Source organism: Pinus tabuliformis, chromosome X (assembly GCF_031772625.1).
Source record: "Pinus tabuliformis cultivar Carrire ecotype Pingquan chromosome X, CPIR1, whole genome shotgun sequence".
Taxonomy (NCBI): Eukaryota; Viridiplantae; Streptophyta; class Pinopsida; order Pinales; family Pinaceae; genus Pinus; species Pinus tabuliformis.
In genome coordinates, this window is record NC_142308.1 from 948,596,531 (window position 1) to 948,617,871 (window position 21,341).

At 37.5% G+C, this 21,341-nt stretch overlaps 1 protein-coding gene across 1 annotated transcript in view; it reads left to right on the forward strand.

Moving 5' to 3' along the window:
* The window catches only part of LOC149142831 (26S proteasome non-ATPase regulatory subunit 2 homolog A-like), a 99,450-nt gene that overhangs the window by 9,681 nt on the left and 68,428 nt on the right, over window positions 1–21,341 (forward strand). Inside the window, exons 3-6 of the mRNA XM_089449647.1 lie at window positions 13,611–13,731; window positions 13,869–13,928; window positions 14,072–14,139; window positions 14,415–14,457. Coding sequence (XP_089305773.1) covers window positions 13,611–13,731; window positions 13,869–13,928; window positions 14,072–14,139; window positions 14,415–14,457 — 292 coding nt within the window. The remainder of the gene's footprint in view (window positions 1–13,610; window positions 13,732–13,868; window positions 13,929–14,071; window positions 14,140–14,414; window positions 14,458–21,341) is intronic.

The window sequence follows — 21,341 nt, forward strand, 5'->3', positions numbered from 1 at the left end:
AGCACCACCTATGGGGAAAAGTAGCTGTGTGCCACCCCTCTTTCCCACCTTATTTAGGATCAACATTGTTGAGTTGGAGTCATTTGCGCACGACCACATCACATTTGTCTCCTTCACGACCTCCCAATCTCCTCGCTTTTATGTATATGATGTGGTTTTATTATCCTCGACCCCTAAATGTTTATAGAGAGAGCTAGATTTTATTTCAAGTTTACGATCTTTGGAAAAACATGATCATGATCTTCAATTGCTTGAAGAAATTATTAGATTCTCATTTCTACTTCAGGGGTTTGGAGATTGAGATCACCATATCATACACATATTTGGTGGTTTGGTATTTAGATCCTAAGTTAGGATTGAGGCAGGTTCTCTAGCTTTGGGTTAATAAGGGGTATGGATACCTAGCCCTTCTAGAGAGACAGTGCTTTTGGCATCATTTCTAGGACATTTTGGTGCTAATTTGACCTCACGGACTCCATCATTATAACCACAATTTTGTAAGGCTAGAAGGTGTGGCATCTTAGCCTACTTGCGTTAGATTGGATTGGATGCATAACACTCTATGGAGCTAAGGGATGACTTCATCATTAGGCACCTTTATACATTTTACATTTTAAGATTGGATCATGGATGCATGGGCTCATGATCCCCTTATGCCGTATTTGGTGTGATCTCATCAACTTTAGGTGGATGTTGAGCACTAGATTCCACAAGAGGATATATTTTGTCAATTGAGGAGCATTTTCTGTTTAGAATCTAGATGGCCCAAATATTATGAGATACAAGAATGATTTTATTGTTTGTTCAAAGAATTGCACAACTTGCTCCATGCATTCTTTGGGTATTTAGGCCATAGATGCTTGGCTTTATTTATTGGAGAGGTTCTCAAACTTATCTCTCATCCCTTTGCCACACTACCTAGCAGACACACTACTCAAATGATCACATATTTCTTTCTGGTGCTCCCAGCGGATGAGGGCACCAAGAGGCAGTGAGGTTGTAGTACCATTTGAGTTCCTAGATTGGTTAGATCCCAAGGAGTAGTTTGAGCCCCACTAATGAAACCTTTGTGGAGTTGCCCAACTAGATCTTCAGACAACTTATGCTAAACCAACAGATAGTCCACTACCTCTAGATCCCATATGGTCAAACCCCATGTAGCGGTTTGAGCACCAACAATGAGACCTTTGTGGAGTTGCCCACTTAAATCTCAAGACTGTTGAAAATAGTAGCAAGAAAGGTCTTCTTGACCTGTGCCTTAGTCAAGAAAGACCATAAACAATATTTCCTTTGCCATGGTCAAGTTCGTGGTGTTTTGGATGAGTTCATGGAGAAGTCAACTCGTGCGCCCAATTGGAGGCTCAATTATGTGGCTCTCTAAGTGCGAGTCTATATTTAGAAAAGGACGAGTGAGAGCCTTAGTGTCTAATTGAGGCAAGGACGAGTAGAAGAGTCAATTCAACTTAGTTAACAAATCAATCACAAGTCTGAGTTCTAAAATTAAACTTGCCAGATATAGCAGGAGTCGAAAAGCTTAAAAGGAGGACGAAGGCACATCATTGTACCATTATTGTTGAGCACGTGTTTGTGTGAGAAAGAGCATCTTGCTAGGAGAACATGTAAGAAGAAGACTATATGTAGTTTGAGAGAGATAATTTCCTTGTTGATGTGCGCTAGGATTTATGGAGAAATTCCTATATAATAAAGGCTCAGATCTGTGCTAGGAAAGAGGGCTTTCTAGTGTTAGGTAATAAGGGCCAGATTGCACAAGGAAGAGGAGTTGGATTAGGGGGTTCTTGCAGGGAGTTTCAGCTAAGTATTAGTAGAGAGAACAACTGTGTTTTCTATTTAAACAATTTGTTTGTAAAGAAATCTGATTGATTAGAATTTTTCTCAATAAAATCTACTACAAGGAGAGGGTTTTCCTAGGTGGGTTCCCTAGAAAAATATTGTGTTATTGTGTGACTGCATTCTTTGTCTCCATGTTTCTTTTATTATGTTGCTTATGATCCCATGTTACTTGGGAGTGGGAGCGGGAGCGGGGAGTGGGAGCGAAAACGGGAGCGGGAGCGGCCATTTTTAGAAGCTCCCGGTTTGGGAGCGAATCCCGGAGCGATTTTTTAAAAATATATATATATATATTTTATATTTTTAAATTTTTGATACATATATGTCAACAAAAACATGTAGAATGATGAATTAGATATAAAAAACATAAAAAAGCATAGATTCAACCATATAACAACAATCATCTAGAAGTTATAATCTTCATCAACCACGTCCGCAAGTTAGTAACATAGTAACATACAACATATTGAGTCTCATGATTCATCAATCTTAAAGTTTCAAGCTTTCAAAATTCAATATATAACATTTATCATCATTGATCACCAAAGTTGTACTTGTAAGCTAAGTGTAACCATTACAACAAATAATATCTAACATGAAATGAAATGTTATAAAATGAAATGAAATGAAACAACTTTCAACTTTCATGAAGCATCATATTCATAATTCATTACTAATGAGTTATAATTGCCAACTTCAAACTTAAATTATCATATATTGTTTAAAAAAATATCATAATAAATATGAAAGAGTCAATAGTTATAAAAGCTACTAGAAACTAGAAAAGAGAAGTAAATCTATTATCTATTTCTTATGCTTGGGCCTCTTGCCACCACGAGAAATGTCTAATTTTTTAGTCTTGTTGCAAAATCAGGATCTTTGTCATTAATATCACCCTCCAAGCATTAATATCCAGAGGTATCTTTGTCATTACCTTTGTATCTGTATGGGGATCTTTGTCATTAATATCACCCTCTAAGCATTAACATAAGATAGAAAAAGCATAGCATGTCAAGTCAAGATTTTGTTTGAGTGATGCGTACATTTTTAGAAGGGTCATGATAGAGGAGTTCGACAACCAATGTCACTAACATCAAGGTACATAGAGGGATTGGTACTCTTGATTAAATACGAGTTCCATACCCTAATACATGACAAAATTCAATGGAAACATTGCAATCCCCCAATCCTGAAATCTTGAAAAACTGATAAGTCTGCTGGATTTTGAATGAAATCTAAAATTCTACTTTCTCCATATGAAATCCAATGAGGACGAAACCACTCTCAAACATCCTGAGTCATTTCATGGTAATGTTAAAAATTTAAGTAAAAGGATGAAAATGAAAATTAAAGAAAATGTCACTTTTACTTTAAGAATTTAACATTACCATGAATAGCATATCAATACTTGGGCCTAGACTTGATCATTAAGCTGCCCCACTCAAAAACTATTTGTTTCTTTCAAAAAAAATTGCATTTCGAACATTACTACAAAAAAAAAAATGCAAAAAAGGCAAAACGCTCCCGAAAAGACAGGGAGCGAAATTTTTTTTAGGGAGCGCGCTCCCGACCCGCTCCCGAGTCGCTCCCGCCCGGAGCGCGGATTGGGAGCGGGTGCGAGGGGGGGGGGGCGCTCCCCCGCAACTATGTGCTTATCTATCATAGAGAAATCCTGTGTCTTGGTGCAACGAATTTAGTTTCAGATTTGTCATCATAGTAGTTGCAAGATTTCAATCCCAAGATTGGTAAAAGGATAAGAACTCCCAACTTACCTCACTCCTCTATATATTTACAATCTTCCATATGCAAGGGGTTGGATTTTGGAGAGAGATTCTACCCTTATGTTGATGTTGGGAGAGTTATCCTTTCATTGCTTTAGGGTGATTGGAGGTACACTTTGTGACAAAGGAAGGAAAAGTCAACAACTTGGAGGAGCTCTTCTACAAGATCAACACCTATTTATGGTTGTAACTCACTCCATTTATATAAATACAAATAGTTCTTTTGTTTTCCTATATCTGATGTCGTTATTTCATGTATTTCAATACCATGTTGATATGTTGAATGAAGTATATAGATGATGCTACATAGATCTTGTAGTTTCTTAGCTTGTGTTGTCTGCAAGCAAGCGGAAATCCGCCTTCACCCTTAGAAAAGATAAGCAAGTCATCTGCAAAGCAAAGGTGGAAGATTTGCTCTTTTCGACACTGCAAATGGTATTTAAATAGCCTATTCTATATTCCCGTGGTTCATTCTTTATATATGTCATTACGCTTCAAAACCTCCGCCTCCTCTCCCTAGTGGTCGAGCCTGCTTGCGCATCCTAAAATGGCAAAACGAATAGTGTATTCTGCTAAAACCTCCGCCAAGGATGCGTAAGCAGGCTCGACTGATAAGGAGAGGACCGACAGGGTGCGTAAGCACACTCGACTGTCAAGGACCCGACAGGGGGCTGGACTGAATTGCACAAGGAAGAGGAGTTGGATTAGGGGTTCTTGCAGGGAGTTTCAGCTAAGTATTAGTAGAGAGAACAACTGTGTTTTCTATTTAAACAATTTGCTTGTAAAGAAATCTGATTGATTAGAATTTTTCTCAATAAAATCTACTACAAGGAGAGGGTTTTCCTAGGTGGGTTCCCTAGAAAAATATTGTGTTATTGTGTGACTGCATTCTTTGTCTCCATGTTTCTTTTATTATGTTGCTTATCTATCATAGAGAAATCCTGTGTCTTGGTGCAACGAATTTAGTTTCAGATTTGTCATCATAGTAGTTGCAAGATTTCAAGGGAAATTTACATGGTATCAAAGAAGAGAACATCGTAAAGACCAACACTAAAGAGTTCAAATTTGTGAAGAACAAAGATAAGAGTTGTGAAGAACAGTTGTTTGGGCAAGAAGGATGACATACCAAGGACTGAGAGTAGATCATTATTTAAACGCAACATCGAACTTCTCCTCATGGAAGAAAAGGATCACAATAGTGTTGGAGGATAATGGAGTGGGGGAGTTTATCAATAATCAAATCTCGCCACCTCAAGATCTTGAACAGTTGGCCCAACATATTAAGAATGATATCAAGACAGAGGATTATTCTCGAGGGGGTCAAAGATCATATCATTCCTCATCTCTATGAGAAGGAAACAACATTTGAGATGTTCAAAGCCATCTTGGATCTTTTTCAGGGTACCAGTGATGCCAGGAAGTTAGCTCTCAAGGAGAAGCTAAGGAGCATAAGGATGAGCAAAGGAGAGCCCATTGTCTAATATCTTTCGAAGTTCACTCAGGTGTGAGATGAGCTAGGTGGTGTGGGTGTCACTGTACCAGAGTGACCTTGTGAGCTTTTGCTCTATTAGGGTTTCATAAGTCTTGGTATAGTTTCCAAGATGTTGTCAGTGGCTGAGAGAATTTCCCTGGTTGGGAAATGCTATGCACTGATTGCATTCAGGAAGAGATCCGGAGAGTGGCCAAAGATGGTAGATCAACAAAGACTGAGAATGAGGAAAATTTTGCTCTTGTAGGCAAAGCCAAGGGCAAGAAATAAGAAGTCCAATAAGAATAATGCGGTTGCATCAACTCAGGTAGATGGGTTTGCTTCTCAATTCGAGAAATATTTCTCACTGATAGCTTGCATGGTAAGCTCATTCAGGAGTAGCACGTGGTATATTGATTCTAGAGCCTCCTTCCACATGACCTGGAATAGGGAGTATTTTAGCCAGCTGAAGGAGAAGGAGATGCAGTTTCAGATTGAGCTAGGAGATGATGGCAAGTACACATCTAGGGGAGTTGGTATTGTTAGCTTTGAGACGGAGTTCGAGAGCCCTCTCCATCTTAATGATGTCCTCTATGTTCTAGGCTTGAAGAAAAACCTTGTTTCAGTATCTACCCTTGAGGACAAGGGATATGATGTCATCTTCAACAAAGGTAAGGTGTACCCTATGTCATAGGGTTTGCCAAATTTGAAACTTGAGGTTCGAAATTTGGTGAACCCAATTTTTTTTTTCAAATTCGTTCAAGTTCGGCGAACCTGATAGTTGAACTTCAACGAATTCGAACTTGATAGTCGAACCTCAACGAATTCGAACCTGAAGGCGAACTTAAAGACGAACCTGAAGCCCAATGTTATAATTTTTTAATTTTTCCTGGGGTTCGAGGTTAGATTTCGGGCGGTTTTTGTTAGTTGTTTTAAGGTTTATGAGAAAAACCATGGGCAGCACATGGTTTTCTCTTGTTCCGCGTCCCACCAATTAGTTTCTCGTGGTGGACACTGGTTTGGCTTTATTTACCATGGTTGTTGATAGATTTTCACAAGCCAACTTCAGTCTGAGTGTAATCACTCTATTGTGTTCAGTGTTTCCGCTGCGTGTTGTATTCTTTGCAATCTCCTGAATTCAATTTCTAGACACTGCTTGTCCCCGTTGACTAGAGCGAAAAGTTAATAATGGTCGTGATTTGTGGCTCGTGGGTGCTCACTGCTACTCATATAGTTTTATTGATTAATTTTGATTTTTTATTATTTTATGTCATATATATATATATATGTATAGTCGAACTTAATGTCGAACTCAAACCTCATACAAACCTCATTGAAAAATTTGAATTCGAATCGAACTTAATTGTTTCCGAAGTCGAATTCGAACCCGGACCATGTGACATAGGGTGTACCTTAGGCATTTAGCTTTTGGAGCAGTGAAGCAGCTAGTGAGGGTGACGAACCTTTACAAGTTGCAAGTTGAGACATGCACAACCTTGAGCAACAAGGAAAGTGGTGAGTAGAGTAGAGATGTTGGAGAACTTCAGCCCAAGTGCATGAGACACTTGCATCATGGGGCGCTAAAGATTCTTCAACAGATAACTACATGATTACTAGCATGCGACTTTGATCACCATGATGTGTGCAAGGGGTGCACCCTTGGCAAGTATGCCAATACTTCTTTTTAGGGCCGAGACAACAGAGCCAAAAGGGTTTTAGCGTTGGTGCATTCAGATGTATGCGGGCCCTTCTCTTCTTTGTCTCTTATGAGACAGAGGTATTATGTTACTTACGTTGATGATTATTCTCGGAAAACTTGGATATTTTTTTATGAAGAAGAAAGATGAGGTCTTAACCAAGTTCATGGAGTTTAAGGCCTTGGTAGAAAATCAGATTGGGAAGAAGATCAAGGTAGTGAAGAGTGATAGTGGTGAAGAATATGTCTCCAATGCCTTCAAGGATTTGTGTGCGAAGGAGGGCAATAGGAGAGAGCTGATGGCACCCCATAACCGACAGAATGGGGTGGCTGAGAGGAAGAACTTGCAGTATTCTTGGAGCGGCCAAGGCCATGTTACATGATCATGGACTGCCTATGTTCTCGTGGGCCGAGGCATGCAACACTACAACATTTCTGCAGAACAAGAGTCTACACAGGGTTCTTGGAGGAGTTGCATCGAAGAATGCTTTCACAGGCAAGAAGCTTGATGTTTCACACTTTTGTATCTTTAGCACAAAAGTTTATTGTCATGAGTCCAATGATAGTAGGAAGAAGTTGGAGCCCATAGTAGAAAAGGGTATTTTCGTGGGATACAGTGAGACAACTCAGGCATATAGGGTGTGTCTACCAGGACTCGAGAAGATAGTTCTCAGGTGGGATGTGAGGTTTGAGGAGTCCAGAGCTTTGAGGGAGTCTTTAGAGTGAGAGCAGGTTGCAGTACCCGAGACAGAGGAGCTACTTGCTCCCAAAGAGGAGCCTTAACGAGGATCATAGATTGAACTCTAGGCAGGTGGCAAGAGGGCCGCATAGCAAGATGCAGAGCAAGATGATAAGGAGGAGAGACTAGGACGAGAGCATGAAGCTACTCAGTTAGAGACTCCTAGCACAGGGAGGAAGAAAGTCAAGTGCGCTGAGAAGTTGAGACCAAAAGCAGGTTTAAGCCCTTAACACCATTTTCAGGTAGAGCAAGCAGCCATAAAGGTACATAAGATATATGGCACTGATGATAGGGGTGGTAGACACTGAGCCTTCTAGTTATAAGGAGGCAATTTCTTTACAGGTTTGGCAGGATGCCATGGTGGAGCAATATTCCTCCATCATGAAGAAGGATGTTCGGGAGATTGTGCCACGACTTGATGGCAAATCAGTAGTAGGTTCACGTTGGGTGTATAAGGTGAAGCGTGGAGCAGATGGGAGTGCGAAGAAGTACAAGGAGAGGTTTGTGGCCAAGGGCTTCTCACAAATTGAGGGCATAGACTATGATGAGAACTTTGCCCCAATAGCATGGTTTTCACCCATTAGGACTATTCTGGCACTTGCAACACAGATGGGGTGGAGGATCTGCCAGATGGACGTGAAAACAACATTCCTCAACGAAGTGGTTGAGGAGGAGATTTATATGGAGCAGCCAAAGGGGTTTGAGAAGTTCAGCATAAACACATGGGTGTAGGCTGAAGAGAGCTCTTTATAGGCTCAAGGACGCTTCGAGAGCATGGTACACTGGTATTGACAACTACCTTCGAGGATTGGGCTTCACTAAGAGTGAGGAAGATGCCAACCTATACTACATCATGGTTGGAGGGCTTCCTCTCATTCTAGTGCTCTATGTTGACAACCTTATATTGATTGGAGTAGACAACTTGATCTAGGATTGCAAAGATGACCTTGCAAGGGAGTTTGAGATGAAGCATATGGGGCTTATGCACTATTTTCTTGGCTTGGAGGTTTGGCAGGGTGATGGTGAGATCTTCATGGGACAAGGGAAGTACACTCTATAGAGATTCTTCGAAGATTCCATGTGTAGGATTCCAGGCCCATGGCCACGCCTCTAGTCACAAATTGGAGGAAGGTGGATGCTAGTAGAGTAGAGCGAGTGGATGCTACAATATATGGGCGCTACAATATATGGGCAACTCATTGAGTCGTTCACGTACTTGGTCAACACACGACCTGATATTTGTTTTGCAGTCAACCAATTGAGTCAGTTCATGATGGAACTGACCAAAGTTCACTGGGTTGCTGCAAAACATGTTTCGACTTATCTCAGAGGCACGACAAATTATGGATTGTGGTACAGAGAGGTTGATGGAGTGAGGCTTGAGGGCTTCACAAATGCAGATTGGGAAGGGTGCTCCCAGATCAGAAGAGTACCTTAGGTGGTGTCTTCAACATTGGGTCAGCCACTGTTTCTTGGTACAACAAGAAGTAGAGATCAATTGCACTCAATTCAACAGAGGCCGAGTACATGGCCGCTAGTTTGGCAGCATGTGAGGCTATTTGGATGAGGAAGTTGCTTGTGGGACTTTTTAGACAAGGGATGGAGCCTATTGTGATACATTATGATAATTAGAGTTGCATCAAGCTCTCTGAGAACCCAATGTTTCATGATCACTCAAAGCATATCAAGATTAGGTATCATCATCTCAGAGATTGTGTGCAAAAAGGGATAGTGAAGCTATTGTACATTCCAATAGAGGAGCAAACAACAGATATCTTGACCAAGGCATTGGCAAGAAGCAGTTTTGTTCATTTCAGAGATAAGTTGGGAGTTGTACAAAATCCCTTCCTCGCTAAGAGGGAGTGTTGAAAATAGTAGCGAGAAAGGTCTTCTTGACTTGTGCCTTAGTAAAGAAAGACCATAAACAATCTTTCCTTTGTAATGGTCAAGTTCGTGGTGTTTTAGACGAGTTCATGGAGTAGTTAACTCGTAGTCTCGTATGCACAGTTGGAGGCTCAATTATGTGGCTCTCTAAATATGAGTTTATATTTAGAAAAGGACGGGTGAGAGCCTCAATGTCTAATTGAGGCAAGGACGAGTTAGAAGTGTCAGTTTGACGCAGTTAACAAATCAATCACAATTCTGAGTTCTAAAATTAAACTTGCCAGATATAACATGAGTCGAAAAGCTTAAAAGGAGGATGAAGGCACATCATTGTACCATTATTGTTGAGCACGAGCTTGTGTGAGAAAGAGATTCTTGCTAGGAGAGCGTGCAAGGAGAAACCTATACGCAGTTTGAGAGAGAGGGAGAATTTCCTTGCTGATATGCGCTAGGATTTAGGGAGAAATTCTTAAATAATAAGGGCTTAGATTTGCGCTAGGAAATAGGGATTTCCAGTACTAGGGAATAGGGGCCAGATTGTGCAAGGAAGAGGAGCTGGATCAGGGGTTCTTGCAGGGAGTTTCAGCTAAGTATTAGCAGAGAGAACATCTGTGTTTTCTTTTGAAACAATTTGTTTGTAAAGAAATTTGATTGCTCAGAATTTTTCTCAATAAAATCTACTGCAAGGAGAGGGTTTTCCTAGTTGGGTTTCCTAGAAAAATATTTTGTTATTGTCTGACTGTGTTCTTTATCTGTGTGTTTCTTTTATTGCTTATCTATCGTAGAGAAATCCTGTGTCTTGGTGCAACGAATTTAGTTTCAGATTTGTCATCATAGTAGTTGCAGGATTTCAAGGAAAATCTACAAGGACAATATATGCCAAACCAACAAATAGTCCATTACCTCTAGATCCCAGATTCCCAACAGTAGGTGGCCTCATCTAGATATAGAGAGTTCTTTGTCTTGTTCTAGTTCGCCTGACTGGTCTTTTATCTCGAGTTTCTTCTCTTTGGCCTGTAATTGCGCTGAGGGGCATTCTACAGCCTAGTATGGGGTAGATCCAATGTTGCATTAATTGTTATCGGGATAATATCGGCGCGAGGAAAAAATCGTAATAATTGGGAAAAAATCGTTGGGTACAAAAAATTTCATTTTTTTTTTTCATTTTTTTTTTTTCAATTTTTCTAATATCTAAATTTTTTCCTTTTAAAATCACGCTGCCACGACCCTCCGCGATTTTTTGGTAAAAATCATGTTTTTTTTTGAAAAAATCGCGTATAAAAAAAAGGTCTGAGTACTACTCGCGATTTTATCTTTTTGCTGAAAAAATCGCGAAAAAAATGATAATATCGTGATAATATCACGATTTTAACAACACACCATAGATCCCACGTAAACATGTAAATGTAAACGTAAAAGTAAACATAAATGTAAATGTAAACGTAAACATTTAACATGTAATGTTTACAATTAAAAATTTTTAATCTATTGTCGGCCCTATTTAAAAATCAATCTAATTATTATTATGTATAAACACAATATAAATTTAAAATTTAAAGAGTTTTATGAATACTCAAAAAATAGGTATGTGAAATAAATAAAAATATAAATAAACTGGAAGTATGGTAAATAAATAAAAACTCTTTTTATATTACTTCAGAGGAATGGTAAATAAATAAAAATATAAATAAACTAGAGGTATGGTAAATAAATAAAACCTCTTAGAGGTATGGTAAATAAATAAAACCTCTTTTTATATTTACTCCATAAAACTCTATATTTACAAAAACGTAGAAAAGGTTTTATTTAGGTGAAACCTATGAACCAAATAACATTTTAATACCATGGGCCAAATACCATATTTATAAAAGAGGTATGGTAAATAAATAAAACCCTTTTTATATTTACTCCATAATCCACATTATATTTATGAACACTCAAAAAAAGGGTTTTATTTATGTGAAGCATATGGGCCAAATACCATGGGCCAAACTATTATTAATACCACGCAAAAAAACATTATTAACCCTAATATGAATATTAATAAAAATAAAGATGGCACATGGTATTGATCCATGGTATTCATGTGGAATGTAGCCTATTTAAAGGGGGAAATTAAACTAAGCATAGATCCATCTTAACTCTGGATCTACTAAGCGCTCAGAGGGATTGAATATCTTGATATGCAAATTAGCATAGAGTGAAAAAAGATTTTTGATTCCTCTCGGCACTTGGTAGATCCGGAGTAAAGATGGATCTATGCTGGTGGTAGGAGAGTTGCACATTTGATAGTGGATACTTTAGAGGAGGACAACCTCCCCTCTCCTTAGGCGACATACATTTGTAGACTGAGGCTCTTTCATCTGTACTCTCTCTGGTTTTGAGCCATTAAAATTTAGATTATACATATTAGCTTTGTTTCCGCTTTTGCTTTTATAGGTCTGGCCTCAGTACTTCTGCTTTGAATTGAAACTTTTGTACCGCACATTACCATTGACCTGGTTTTGGTCATTTGTTGGACATTAATAAACCTATTTTATCTTATCTTGTCATCTCCTCCCCCTTAAAAAAATAAATGCACACACCTGTCCACACAAACACACAGAAAAATAAGATGAAGATGACAGTCAACAAGAAGGGGAAGAAAAAGAAAAGAGGAAATCAGAAAAGAAAGAAAAAACAAAAAGGTCTTATGCTTATCGCGCCATCTCCATAATTGCAAAATTCATTGGCTGAAGGCAAATTAAAGCAAAAACCATTAATTTCTGCTTTGAGGTGTACATCAACAATAATCATAAACACTGAAAGATTAACCACATGCTGCTGCAACTACAGGATCCAAGTCAGCATCTTTTGGCGTAAGCCATCTGATCATGTGGGCAGGTAACTAGAGGTTCCTATCTATCACTCCTTGAGCAGTTTGTCTACCTCAAAAATGGTGGGATTCATGACACATTGCTGTCAAATATTGGACATGCTGCATTGTTGTGTCCATAAAGAGGCAAAGATAAGTATTCCTACAACTCATAAAAATAAAAAACCAATAAGGGGTATTAAAGATACAAAATCCCCATTGTTATCTCGCCATACTTGCAAAAATCATTGGCTGAAGGCTAAGTAATTGAAAGCCATAAAAATCATTAAATTCTACCTTGAGGTGTACATCAACAATAAGCACAAACACTGAAAGATTAGGCACACGCCACTGCAAGTTTAGGATCAATGTCATCATCTTTGGGCTTAAACCATCTGATGATGTGGGCAGGGTTAGTGATAACTGGAGTTTCCTATCTGTCACTCCTTTGACAGTTTATCTACCTTGAAAATGGTGGGATGCATGACACTTTGCTCTCAAATGTTGGACATGGCACAATTTTGTGTCTACCATGTGGCCAATTCTCTCTTCAGTCCCTCCATTCATGCACTTGCCCACCATCTCTGTAGCAGGGCTTGTGATGGCACCTGCCTTGATCGTACATTTGAGGTGGTGTCAACAATGGGGATATGTAAGGCCTCCTAGATCAATGGTAAAAACAAAATAAGAGCCAAGTGTCTAGCAAAAAGCAGAAATCTATAAAGCTATACTGTTGTATTGCGTTGGTTGACAGTAACTTTATTAGAATTTTTGACACTCCAACTATTCTGGCTGTCCTGTATTTTCCGCTGTGCCGTGCAAACATTTAGCTATTCTTATTTAATGAAATGAAATTTTATCTTTTTAGATCAACTATTGATTTTTAACCTAATTTTGCTCTGACAGATGTCCCTTTCCTGTGTGTTTATTTTATTTTCTTGTTGAAAATTTCTTTTATATTTACGAAAAAATATTTACATCAAGGGAAAACAAAAACTGGAAGGGTATTTACAGTGGTACTTACATCCTCTTCCTGGAGAATGCTAGATGTTTGTTTGTAGGGTTATTATAAATTTTGATATGACAGTTTATGTTCCTGCAAAGTCTTGGTAATAATAGTTTTAGTTTGCTAATGCTCAATTATACTTTTATGTGTGAATGATTGGTAATGAAACAAGTCATCAGGATGTGTTTTATCCGTCTATTTTATCACGGAGGAACAACATATGCAGCAGATACCAAATTGTCTACATGATAATGGGCATCTGTCAACTACCTTGCAATATAAAGTAGCATTTCATTTCTGTGCTGATGTATGGGCATATATTCCACTCTTGCAGGCAAGAAATTCGAACTGCAACGAGCTCTATGACATCAGTACCTAAACCTCTGAAATTTCTTCGACCTCATTATGGTACATTAAAAGCATATTATGAAACAATGGCAGATACTGATGTGAAGGTAAGAAGCTATCTTCTGAAACAGTGATTCTAATTTTGCTCTTTTTTCCTTTGCTTTTGTTAATAATGGTTGTGCTTTGTCTGTGTTGTTGATCTTTAGCAAAATCTTAAGCTGTTTTTTTTTGTTTTTGCTTACAGACTTACCTGGCAGATATCTTATCAGTTTTGGCTTTGACGATGTCTGCAGAAGGGGAAAGGGTATTGCAGACATGCATATTTCATGCTCTATTCAATTCTAACTATTTTTTGCACAGCTATGCACATTTTTTTTTGCATTCTGCATTTTCATGATTCTAAACAAGTTTATCCAAGTATAATATTTTTTCTTATAATGTCTTCAGGAAAGTTTAAAGTTTAGGTTGCTTGGCTCCAAGGGAGATATTGGTTCCTGGGGTCATGAATATGTTCGGTGAGTATGAGTATGAGCATCCTAGACATACTAATTTATAATTATAATGGATTTGGTTTTAAATATTAATCCATAATGTAATTATATACCTGAAAACCATTATTTGAGATTTGTTTTAAGCCCTTGTTTGTCTCTTACCATAAATTTTTGAACTGGGGATTAAATGGCTTGAAGAATGACCTCACTTCTGCTGTCACTGAATCTGTGGGCTAACTGCTCTTATTGAGTGAATGTTGAAGGCATGTTTTGGAATTCTGATGTTACTATCTTCCCAGGAATCTTGCTGGAGAAATTGCACAAGAGTACCAGAAGCGGCAGGTTAGTTTATGATAACATTTTTCTTCTGCATTAAGGAGAGGACCAACCATTTTAATCTGAAGTTTTCAAGTATATGGAATTTGTGTGTTGTACTTGTCATTGTTAACATGAACAAAAAGATTTGAGGTGTTACCTGATTCTGTATTTGGAAGTTTTTTGTAATGCATAATGATGAAAGTTTGGATGACTGTTTGTGTCAAGATGCTACTTATAGGGTAAGCCCTAGTTCATGGAGACAGCATCAATCTTCCCCATGTATGAAGACACAATATCTCCCATCTTCTTTTCTTCATCCTTGTTTATGGGTCTTCCTACTAAAGGGTAGTTCTGTACAGATAATTATAAGCATACAAAGATACATCTCTGTTGCTGTCTATGCAGTGCAAGAGAGAGATCCAGAACTGTTAGTGGAGGAAGTAAATTCTTAAGATGGTCAGATGTGGATAGCTTTAATGTACAATTGCTCTGATTAACTCCTCACATTGCACTGAAACATGCATCTTTGAAATGAAATGAAATGGAGTTATTGATACTATTTGTGCACCTTTATTGGAGTTTGTCTGCTAAGCCCTAAGTCTTGGATTCAAGGCAGTGGGACTGCAGTAGTTTCAAAAGGAAAGGAATGAAAAACTCACAGCACATTAAAGCAATGTGTTCAGTTACTGAAAGCAAAGGCTTGTACCCTGATCACTGTTGCATCTCTGAGTATATATGTGAAATTTATTATGGCCTAAGCGAAAAATAGCGATGGTCCTCAGTTGAAAATAATGTACATGTACTTTCCTGTATACAGTGATGAAAAAGCTAATCACTAACTAGAGAACAATGAATCATTGAGAAAATGGACAGAGTGTCCTTAGGGGTCACCATATTTTTGAACTCTAGAGAGAGAATGCTTCTCTAAATTGTATACACATAATTGAACTAATCATTTGCTAGAGAAGGATGAATCATCGAGAAAATGGGCATATAATCCTTAGAGGTCATTTTATACTTACGACCCAAGATATAAATGCTGACACATTATTGTGCTGAGAAATGAGCTGCTCTTACAGCCCGGGGTCGGAGACATATCTGTGTAAAACACATACATATGTATGTCAGTAATACTAATAAAATAAAATGGAAAAAGTTTGATGTCCAAGTCTAACATCAAAAAATAGAGAAAGGGACTTAAAGAATTAATAAAAGGAGAAACATCTATGGATCTTTCTAAACCCTGGATCTATAAGGACTGAGAGGTTGAACCTCAGGTTTTCTTTGATCTTTCTCAGTGCTTAATAGATGCAGGTTTAGGATGGATCTAGTACTCTTGGATTCTTTTGCTTGTACTTCAAATGGAGCTGATATAATTTTAGAAGATTGGTGTTAACTTATGGGCTATACAATTCATAACTTCATTCAATTCCTAATCAAAATATTTTATGTACAGCATGATGAACCTGCAAGACTGTTGCATTACGAATATGGCTACAAAGAGTGCATCATAAAAATTAGCTGTTAATCAGTAGCCATCTCAAACTTTAGGAGTGTCAAAACTTAAAAATTACTGATCAGGTCTTTGGGCCAAAAACAAATTGCTGTCAAGTTCCACTGTTTAGATTAACAACTGAAAATTTCTAAAGGTTTGAAGAATGTGAACATGAACATGTTCCAATATGTCAACTTGATATTACTGATCAGACCTCCAGGCCTGAAAAAATGTGTGCAAGTGAAATCCAAGGTTTAGATTAACAGCCAAAAATGTCACAAAGCTTTAAGAATGTGAACATGAACATGTTTCAATATATCAAAACTTAATACTACTCTGTGTCAGGAAAAAGTGTGCTAGTGAGATCCCTCCAGGGTTTAAACTTTAAACTAACAGCCAAAATATTTCTAAAGATTTGAAGAATGCGAACATGAGCATGTTCTGTTATGCCAAACTTACTGATCAGGCCTATTCTGGACCAGAAAAATTGTCCTAGCGAGATACAGGGTTTAGGTTAACAGCGAAAACAGTCCTAAAGATGTGAAGAATGTGAACATGAACATGTTCCAATATGTCAAGTTGAATCCCGCAAAGGAGGTGGACAGACTTGATGTGTCAGACGAAGCATCTATCTGAGAAAAGTTCAGTGAATGTCTTAATGTTAAGAAAAAGAAAATTTCTGTGAGCAATGAAAGCAAGGATGGCTTAAAGAGGATACTTGAACCTAGATCCAGAGTACATCAAACATTGGGCGTTGGTATGAAATTTGAATGAGGATTTGCAAAATAGGAAAAGTATCTGAAATCTAAAGATATTTGATAAAACAAGAGTAATGCAGTAAACTTTTTGTTATTGCCTAAATTAAGTTTAATACCAATGGTGGGTAGGATTGAAATGCCAGTGCAGATTCAAAATGTATTATATAATAGTCTTAGCTAATAAAATTTGGAGATAATGCTAATAATTGAACAATGAACATTTTTCTTGTGTACCTTTTATACTTTCTATTTCAGTACAAAATTGGAAGTACATTCCAAAGGCGAACTGATTGCATCATAATCAACTACTGAACTTCTTCAATACTGTTTGTCTTTCTGAGAGAGCCTCAAGTAAGCTTTAACTAACAGGATCTAAATACATAGCTGATAGAAATATAACTTCCAAATATGACCAAGAATCAAGATAATGACCAAAAAGCATGACATATATCCTATGGACGTATACAGATTAGTTGAGAATAACACTGTGGCGAGAAACACGGGCATTATCCTTGTATTTCTCAATGATATTTACGTGAGGCTGAAGAAGCAGTCCATTCTTTGAGAGAGAGTCGGCGTGTGCATTATGTTCACTATAAATATGATTGAAAGAAATTGCCTGAAATAGACCAGTGATCTTCTTCAACTGCTGAGCAATATGTACAAGACCCAAATTACAATTCTGCTCCTTGTGTTGCATCCAGTGAGTAACCGATTTAGAGTCCCCAAATACTTGAAGACTCTGGATATTCTTGCAATGGCTAATTTCATAAGAGCGTACAAAGCAGTAAGTTGTCCCAAGTTGTTGGAATGGCCCCATTGTTCTCCTTTCCATAAAAATAATGGCTGCCAGAGAAGAATAAAGTAGAACCAAGACCACAAACCCAACCCTCCTCTTGACTTGCCCCATCAAAAAATTCCTAAGGGTTATGATGATTGATGACAGGTGCAGCAGCAATGCATTGGGCCTTGGATATAGATGATCCTTCAAGAGAAGAGATGTGTGATCTTATCATCAAAGAGGCTTCTGTTTTGAGTAATCCTGATAGCAGCAACTAAGCTTAACATGACAACAATAAAAGTAAGAGGGATTATATCCTCACATTATATTATCCAATGAATCATGGTTCATTAGAAGGCCCTCACATCAATAGTACTACAAGGGTTTCAACTTTCCTACAATAGAAATCAACACATGAAAACATTACAATCATAAAGCTTTATGAAATAAAATGCTAGACCTCTTATCTTCCATTCGATCTCCAAGCGTGTGATGTGCAAATGAAGTCCCAAGGGATGAGCTAGTCAGCCCCCAAAGTTTCAATGACCATTACAATGGGAAGAGAGCTCCTCTTTATAGAGGGAGTCTCATCTCTCATACAATAAAGAATCATTTTTTGCTAATTAAATCCCTCTTCAACTCATGGTTGACCATGTCACAACATGTGGACCTAAGCCTCTGAAGGGGAACTTGCACTCCAAAAATAGGAAAAAGATTACACCAAGTATTCAATAGAGATTGTGTACTACTAAAAATGGGCATGATAACTAGGTCAACATGCAAGAGGTCCACAAGAATTTACCCTCAAAGAATGGATGCATGTAAAATGTAATTAAATAATGTTTAACCTAGGAGGATGTTCTCATAAAGTGTGCCCTTCAAGGTGCATGACAGATAAAACATTAAAATTTTCAAGGTGCATGAGAGATAAAACATTAAAATTTTCCTCCTTGGAGAATGCACAATAACCTTCCCCAATAATAGTGAGTGGTCCACAAAGTGCATTTAACCAATCAACATGTGTGTTTCCCAAGGCAACCAACTCAATGGATTAATGTGCAAGATGCCAAGTAGATAGAGTACTCCATAAGAAATGAAGTAGTCAAACCTCAAAATAGCACGTTGACCATCTCCATGAAGACATTTGCAACGAGACATCAAAGGAGATAAGGGCGAATTAGGGTTTTCCCATGCCAAAACTCTGTGAAATAATAGAATACACCTCCATAAATAGCAAGAAATGTCTCCACAAGTTCACCCTCCAAGGATATGCTCAAATATAGTAAAAAGAGCAAGTAAATGAATACAATGTGCCATGTGTGGCCCCCATGTCGTAGGCCTCCCAATAAAAATCTCCATAACCATCTCAGATAAAAGAATATAAGTGCCTAGTCAAAGAGGTGAGTCTACTCTCCAATGAAGGTCAAAGGATGATGAGTATAGTTGAAATAACCATGTAAAAACACGCCACGTAATGATGAGTATAGGAGAGCACCTAGGAGAGGTGAGCCATAGAAAAACACGCCACGTAACTGCCTCAATTATGTAACAAATAATATAATAGCATCATTTGAAGCTCTGTCACAGGGTTCGGTGAACCTGAAGCTTAGGGTTTGGCGAACCTGAAGCTTCAGGTTCGAAATTCGGCGAACCTGTAAAAAAAATTTGAAGTTCGTTCAGGTTCGACGAACCTGAAAGTCGAACCTCAAGTCGAACTCGAACCTCATCCAACTCCATCGAACCTAATCGAACCTCAACGAACCTAATCGCGAACTTAAATGATTTTTTTGAATTTCGGCGGTTTTCTTGACGGTTTTAGAAGAAAATTTGGTAAATTTAGTGCAGGTAATGTAGTTCGCCTTCCTGAAAATTCAAGAAATATAATTACGCAGTTCATCTTTCCAAAATATCTGGAAATATAGTGATGCGGCTCACCCTCCAGAAAATTTTGAGAAATGTGGTACGCCATGTCGGTTTGAAGAGTCGCTAAAGGTAAGACAAGAATGTAGATGACATTTTCCATGACGTTTTAATATGTACTGGAATTATACGAAAAAGACATAACGTATCATGGAAAGCATGAATAATGTAAATCACTGAGTTTTCTATGGTTCAATTGAATATAGGTTATTTTAATTGTCCATGGATTTTGGAAAAATAAGATGGAAACATCCGATCCTAGAGAAAGATGGACGCATGTTTTTTTTTGTTTTTTTGTTTCATAATAATGTTGCATATAATACAAATCTTTAGGAATAAGATAAGTTGGTATTACAATTTTTTACTGATAATATATAAATTATTAAACGTTGATTTTTGTTTAATCTATTTTATATCATCTTACTATAGAGGAGATGACTGATTTTGTTATATATAAAGAATGAGAAAAATTATATTTTTAATAAGAGTTTTTGAATATTGATATGATATAACAGATGTATAATTTTTTCATGCTTTATATGGAGTTGGTATGTACAATTACAATCTTTTTAATAAATAAAAGATTTGAATATATACTTTTATTGGGCGCATTAAAAGAGAGAAAAATAGTCTTTTAATAGGAGTTCTCTAGTGCGAGTATGAAAGAGGTGTGTAGTGAAATTCTCCCTTGAACTGGTCGGTTGTCTATGTGAAATTCGACATGCTAAAATTCCTCATGTGGACTTTGTTTGTGTTTTATGACCTTATTTTATGGCTTAGGGCATATTGTAAGGTTTATTTTATTTTCTTCCCATTCTTCCCATTTTATGGATTATAACTATTTGGCAATGGTCTTTATGACTTCCTTATTATATTAGCATTGATGATGACTCACTAGATGAGCCAAATGATGGAATTCCATGTGTTGATGACTTTGATGATATTATGACTTTGATGATATTTAAAATTTTGAAATTTGAAGATGTCCTACAATGATGTGTATGTTTAAATTTTGATCATGTTTTGATTATGTGATTTTTTAAAAAATTACTAGTATTTGACATTCATTTAAATTTTGAAGACTGAAAATTATGTCATTTCTTTTTGCAAACTACTATTGTGTATGTTTACATTTAACTAGATGTTAGAATGATTACATTATTCATGTATGTTTACTAATAAGAATTTGTATTCATGTGTTTATGGATCGATTTTGAATTTTCTATTATTTTGTCATATATAGATATATATATAAATATATATATATATTGAAAAATATGTATAGTCGAACCTAATGCCGAACCTCATTCAAACCTGATCGGAAAATTCGAATTCGAATCGAACTTAATCGTTGTCGAACTCGAACCGTGTGACATAGATTTGAAGTGTGCTCTACGAAGAAGTGCCAAGGTGTTAGAACTATTCATTACCATGCCAAAACCATGTGTTGTTTCCCAATACCATCAACAAATCCCACCAAACCAAGTGCACAAGAGAGAGGGCACCCTAGATAAGTGTGCCAACCTCTCCAACAATATAATAATCATGCATGCCTTGGAAACTATGCACAAGAGAGGATTGCTCCATAACAAAGCCTCAAATAACTTCTATATAGCCCCTCCAAGTGTGAACAACTTCCAAGTGAAGTAGGGTGCTTAAGTTATTAACCTGCACTATAATCAGATGGATTAATTTAGCTTTAAAATAGTTATATTGACGTCAACATGTGTGCACAAAGGTTAATGCTGAAATAAAATCATAGTCCAACCTCCTCATGATCCCTAATTGATTAATTCAACATGAACATGTGTGCTAGTTGGGTTGTGGTGGGGCAGGGGGTTGCACTACAACAAGTGTTGTAACATGGAAACAAGTTATATCTCCTAGCAAAGACCACCATGATAACAATTACAGTGATAAAATAGAAGCTCCACGTAGGATTGAACCTAGGGTG